This window comes from Chaetodon auriga, chromosome 1 (assembly GCF_051107435.1).
Source record: "Chaetodon auriga isolate fChaAug3 chromosome 1, fChaAug3.hap1, whole genome shotgun sequence".
NCBI classification, from domain to species: domain Eukaryota; kingdom Metazoa; phylum Chordata; class Actinopteri; order Chaetodontiformes; family Chaetodontidae; genus Chaetodon; species Chaetodon auriga.
In genome coordinates this window covers 10,938,549-10,944,999 of record NC_135074.1, presented here as the reverse complement: position 1 = coordinate 10,944,999, position 6,451 = coordinate 10,938,549, and the positions used below count along the sequence as shown (strand labels likewise).

General features: G+C 42.2%; 1 protein-coding gene across 2 annotated transcripts; it reads right to left on the bottom strand.

The window, feature by feature from the left end:
• Positions 1–494: 494 nt before the first annotated feature.
• irx6a (iroquois homeobox 6a) lies at positions 495–5,968 on the bottom strand. Of its 2 annotated transcripts, none has more exons than XM_076737163.1 (7): positions 5,635–5,968; positions 4,236–4,464; positions 3,316–3,425; positions 2,733–3,028; positions 1,894–2,568; positions 1,536–1,647; positions 495–1,071 (listed from the first exon to the last, which is right to left on the bottom strand). In XM_076737163.1, exons 1-6 carry the CDS (start codon positions 5,646–5,648, stop codon positions 1,541–1,543), a joined length of 1,431 nt encoding a protein of 476 aa, XP_076593278.1. In that variant the 5' UTR covers positions 5,649–5,968; the 3' UTR covers positions 495–1,071; positions 1,536–1,540. The 2 variants fall into 2 exon arrangements, with proteins under 2 accessions (XP_076593278.1, XP_076593268.1); XM_076737153.1 differs by having other exon boundaries at positions 4,236–4,514; positions 5,635–5,831.
• Positions 5,969–6,451: the final 483 nt, after the last annotated feature.

Here is a 6,451-nt window from a genome sequence, read left to right as displayed (position 1 = left end):
GGAATCACAGACTACAGTGATCATCTTATTACAGCTGTCTGCAGGAGAGTAATAAGAGTTAGCCCATAACGAGATGGACTATAGGCAAAACAGGCAAATCAAAGGGACTTTGATAGACCATGTGAATTTCTCTGCCGGGTTTGATCCTACAAATGACCTTTTAATTAACACAATGTTAAGTTAGTGCAGCGGCTCGCTACACAGGGGACAAAGCAGCATTCATTCTATGTCCCTGCCTCGCTGCTTGGCCTGAACAGTAACAAAGTGTTTGATGCCACTCCTGATTAGATGCTGACAATAGAGAGACGATGTCCCCTTTCTTCCGCAACTTGTGGATTTCACTCACGTCTTCCTCTGAATTCTGACCTTCCATCAGCGCTGCGGCTTTCATGCGTCGAGTCAAGATGATCAACTTTGATCAAACGCACATCCGCAAATGTTTTAATTGGCCGATCGGGCTCTATAAATAACCACGACACAGAAAACGAAAGCTCTTGGAAAAAAAAAATGTATTCTTAGAAAAAAAAAAGTCATGAATGGCAAACACAGAAGAAGCTCACATTTGAACACAAAGACGAAACTGTTCAGGTCCACGCGCAGCACAGGGGATCCAGTCCTTCTACAGCCAACCTCATGTCCGACAAGCTTTTCTCTTTTACATCAGGCAAAATGACACGAAGCCACAATAAAACGCAACATGTAACAAAATACCGAAAGGAGATACGAATCAACCAATAAGCACGTTAAATAACAAACAAACAGACAACGTACCAAAATAATAAATACACAGAGAAATAAATAGGTCTGCTACACTACACGATTGCCATACACAAATTCGGCTGTTTGTATTGGGCCCTTCTCGTTCCTTTGCATCTAGAATTTTTGCATAAATTCTTTACCACCATAAAAAGAAAGTTGTGCAAAACGATAGCCACGTCCACAGTTTGACAGCTCCCACTGCTGCAGCGCCAGGTGACTCCCATGTGTCATACTGAGGCCGCTACTCGGCCAGTGAGTCCTTTAGTGCATAATAAATGTCCCCTTATTTATTGTGGTGCAGTTTCCAGCAATCTAGGAGGGAAAAACACACAGCAGGAAATAAAGTGAGCTCCCAAAATGAGAAGAAATAAGCAGTGTTTGTAATCAGTTATTTAATAGAACAAAGAAAGTTTATTACTCAGCTGACTGCAATATGAATGTTCATGTTTTGTCTCATATTTTGATATTTATGAGAAATTACTTTTGACTACAGGCATATTAATAACCTGCTCCTGCCCCAATCATATTTAGTTCAAATAAGAAATACAATTTAGCAATACATATTTAACAAAAAGTGAGAGAATGAGTGTCAAGTGTGCATCCTTGTTCACCTGTGAGTGTTTCATGGCGTTTGTCTGTTGTGTGTGTGTGTGTGTGTGTGTGTGTGTGTGTGTGTGTGTGTGTGTGTGTGTGTGTGTGTGTGTGTGTGCGCGCGTGCGCGCACGCGTGTGTGTCGTGACTTCACTGGTTTCTTCCAGTTCAGTGCAGACTCTCACCTCCTTCACCTCTTCATCACTGGTCTGAACGCAGTGACCTTGTCATCCTGCACGGTCCCACAGGCTTCACTGAGGTCAGATGACTGTGTGTCTGCTTTGCCACCAGAGAATCCTACACGACCAAATAAAAGCATATCTGAGAAACTTGCCCCAGATGCAAGCTGGCAGAAAGTGTCTCAGCAATTCAGGACCATAAAAATGGTTTTTACTACATCCAACAATGCATGGAAACTTAAATCATATTTGGCAATGCTGATGTGCCTTAATGTACCAGGCGATGGAAATCACTGTATTCCTCTACAGAACCAATTTTCATCCCTTGCAATATGTTTAATATTGCAGATATAAGATGACATACCTTCAATAGTGGAGTACTGACACGTGTCTGGGAGTGCAGCGTAGGGTGAACAGTGCAGTTGGAGGTCCTTGTGACTGTAGCTGCCGGTGCCATAGACTTTTGAGTGCAAGGATGAGCCCTCTGGGAAGGGGCTCTCGGTGTTGGCGACACTGCCTGATTCATGGAGGCCTCTCATGGCCCCACACTGTCCGGTAGGAGCCACAGTAAGCCTGGTGCTCTGGAGCTGGCAGTCCCCACTTGAGTTGCCTGTCCTCACATCCGAGCCATGGTGCTGAGGGCTCAGTATCACCCCCGAAGCTGCCGTACGAGCCAGAGACCAAATCCGAGGCTTATCCGGTGTTTCAAAGTGAGACAGGGACACCGTTCCTGTGAGGCTGGTTGAAGAGGGTGGCTTGGACACTATAGGATCCAGGAAGTCGGATGGGAGAGGGGGGAGGGTGGCGACACTTTTGATGGCGCAGGGGAACGCATGGAAGCTGTTAGTTAAACTCAGGTGCAGCTCGGAGCTGCAGTCTCTCTTTTGAGGAACTCCAGATACTGCCATGGCCCTCTGGAGGTCCTGCTCGTCTGCAACCACCTTCTCACAGTCACTGTCCAGCTTGTCACATTCGTCCTCGTCAATGTCCTCCAGATCACTGAGATGCAGATCCTTCTCCTCCTTGCAATCACTAGAATCTGCATTGAAGCAAGGAGATTTTTAGGTAACACTGTTTGAAAAGGTGCTTATTGTGAATCTATAGAGACATTCTTTGTTCAGAAAACTTTTAATATACTTTTTAACCCTATAACTTACTGCAAAACCTGAACTTTATGCCACCGAAAGGTAGATGAATGATTACCTTTGGTGACACAGTCTTGGTCGCTCTTGTTTAGGTCATCCTTCCTGTCGTCGCTGGCCTTATTCTTTGGTGACCAGGTCATCTTGTTCTCCTTCTTTAGCCTCCTCCTGGCGTTGGCAAACCAGGTGGACACCTGGGTGAGGGTCATTTTGGTGATGATAGCCAGCATGATCTTCTCTCCCTTGGTGGGGTAGGGGTTCTTGCGGTGCTCATACAACCATGTTTTCAGGGTGCTGGTGGTTTCACGAGTTGCGTTCTTTCTTCTGGCTGTGCCATTAAAGTCTACTGTCCCGTATCTGAAAAGTGACACACACAAATTCAAACACGCGCGCAGACAGTGGCTATTAGTGCAGTTAGTGATGGATATCACTCCGACATCTTATATATTACTCCCTGCTATTTGAAATATATACAGCGTTACGCCATGCAAGTATCAGTATGGAGTTACACTCTGACCTTTGATCTGAATGCAGCATATTCCCTCTGTTAATAGCAGCTTTTAATGATCAGTGGTGAAGTACTTGTGGCAGGTCTGCTAATGCTCATATTACACATAGTGGACAAACATGAAGGTAGAATTTACCTGTCATACTGATACTGTCCCAGTGAATGGTCATAAGGATAGTATGCAGCAGTTTGAGTGATGCCAGAGTGTAAAGTGCCTGTGCTGTCCTTAATGTCATACTGTGGATTCTGTAAAAGACAACGAGGTTGTTATAAGTATGCAACATTCAATGTTTCTCAACATGTTGATGATTTTTGTAGACAATCTCAAGCAGAAATTTTATTTTCTTCTATTTTCATGTTTTTAAACTAACAATAAATCACTCTAAGGAAGAGTGATTTGAGCTTGACAATAACACTCCTACACATCATCAATATGTCTTTTTACAATGTATTTTAAAGTATAATATGTTATACATGATCCCAGAATGGTCATTTTTATTATTGTGCATATATGTATATTACTTTTCAACTGTTTTCAAGGACAATGTGCAATATTTTTATTGATAAATTTTAGCTGACTTCAGGTGTTTAAAAAAAGAGTTAATAAAGAAGTTCCAGTTGCTTTGCAAAATATGCATTTAACAAGTCATTTGGTCCTTTATCCACTCCAAAATCATTCTTAGTTCCATCTTAATGGAAGTGAACAATCCTAATTAATACAATTTAACTTTTTTGATGTTCAGCAGCATATGAGTGCCAATATTTTTTGTAACAATAATAAAAAGAGATTTGAGTCAAATGTGACAAGTTCCTCTGCAGCTTCTGCGCTGCTTCCTCTCACCTAAGTGACAGGATTTTTTCTTCTTCTTCTTCTTCTTTTTTTTTTTTTAACTTGTTTTAAAGGGGAGCCAGATAAGACTGGATGCTGGACTAAACGGCTTGTCGAGACGGATATGTTTGCAGTGTGAGATAAATTGATGAACAAAACCCGGTTGATCGATCAGCCTGAGCCCCCCTCCCCCCTTAGCGCATCAGATGAGGCTGAAGTGAGCCCACCAGAGTGGAGTAGATAGCGGATGGGTCGGTGCTGTAGGGGAAATAGTTGGCGTAGTTCTGGCTGGCGGCGGCCGCTGCGGCATAGGGAGAGCTGTACATCCCCAGCGCTGCGTTCAGTTCCGTCCGGCTGCTCGCCAGGAGCCGGTTCTCGTAGGACGGGCAGCAAAAGGAGGCGGCGGCGGCGGCGGCAGCGGCGGTCTGGGAACAGCCTGTCCCGTCAGAGACCGACCTGGAAATCGAATCGCAGCAAGTCGTACTGGGGTTTGCCGACACGAAAAACTGCATGAAGAGAATCGTGGATAGACATGGTCATTGGCTGTTTCTGCTCATATCTGGATGTCTGTGGTAACTCTGAAGCGACTGTGGGGGAAGCACTGCAAAAGATATCTGAGTTAAGTTGTTGATCCTTGAAATCTTAAAACGAGTGAAAAGGTGAGCTGGTCTCGTTTGTTTGTTGTTCACATCAGTTCAGCTATCATGAACCAGGTGCCATTATCTTAACTTGCGACCTGCCTTAATTGAAGATAAGTCACTTTACAGAGAATTCTCGGATTGACAGAAAGTATCTTACATTGTGAACAAGTGTAACAAACGATGTCACCGTCATTTATTTCATGTCTTAATAAAACTGAGTCAAATACTGCAGTAAATAACACTGGAATTATATTTTTCGGTGGATATTAAGATGGAAAGAGATGTGCGCAATCCGTGCGTAAAAGTGCCCTTCTCCAGTTAATCATCGATTTGAAAATTAAACTTAGACTTAGTGGAAGAACAGTCAAAAATAATGTCAGTCTCAAGTAAATCACCACCTTATTTCGAATGTTAAAGATCCTAATTTTATATGTAATCCGTTGAACGTTCAAAAATAGACTATTATCGAGATAAAAGTTGGTGACAACTTTTCAGTCAGAGTAAGTTTAGTCCCCTGATCGACTTGAACTTCCTCGAACTTGACATTAAGCGCAACAATAGTGTCTCAAAATGTAAACAAACCGCTGTAATCAAGTTTTAAACGCTCTCAAGATGATGGCATGTATTTAACGTCCCACAGATCATTTAAAGAGAAAGTATGTGCACAAGCGCTACAGCCCAATTACACCTCGTAGTGAGCAATAGGTGACATTCATCTCTATTGTCATCAGAAAAACACGTGAGTTCATTCATAATTCAGTGTAATTGGACACGGGTGCGTGTATATCGATATTTGGTTCAACAACAAAAGCACCACGCGAAAATAGCTGCCAATACTGTCAAAGCAGTCACTCACTCAGGAATGTTTCTTTCAGAGAAAAGTGTTCTGACTACAGGAAAGCAAAAGAAAATATGCAAAAAAGCCAATTGTGTGTCTGCGCGCGTGTGTACACAAAACTTAGAAATAAAAATCAAAGTGGCTTACCTGTGAAGTTGCATTGTAAGGGTATCCAAATTGCGAGAAAGACATAGCTGCTTCTTTTGTTACCATCAGCAATATTCTTCACCCTTGATCGATTGCAACCAATTCTACTTCAAATCCACCGTCTTACACACATTTCCACGCACGGCCTTTCGCTCAATAATAGATGACTTCACTCATAGGAGGGAGACTTTAGGCTGGCACCAGCTGCAGATTGTTTTATATGAATGAATAATCCCCCCAAGGACCCGATAAGAAATAAAATTAAGCGTCATTAAGTGCAAAAAAAAATGTTGTTGTGTTAGCTGAAGGAGGCTTAAAGGATAACGTAAGACTTGCAAGATATGGACTCTGCTTGTGCTATTATTTGTGGCTCTATAGTTCTTTAGCATTCATCCATGCAAGGGTATCAGCGTGACGTCACTGTAATCCCGGAACGGCAGGGTACCAAGGATAGAATAATGTCTTTGCCAATCACGTCCAACGCAGGGTTTTCTTAAGGTGCACTGTACAGTCTTTTGTAATAGAATTCGTCACCGATTTGCTGAGATAAAGTCTCGGAAAATTGTATTATTGTTCATCATTATTGAATTGTAGCATGACACCATATGGAAAGCCTTTGTGAAGTCAAATTAATGAGGGGGAAAAAAGAAGCAATGATTTTTTTTTATTTTTTTTTTGTCACTGGGGTGAGTTATCACATAGCATACACATTCGGCAGAAGGGATTACTTTTTCTTTTCAACAAAACAAACAGGAATCAAACATGTAAATTACAAAGTCTGTTGAGAATTTTCTGTTAAAAACATTGTAGTTTGAAA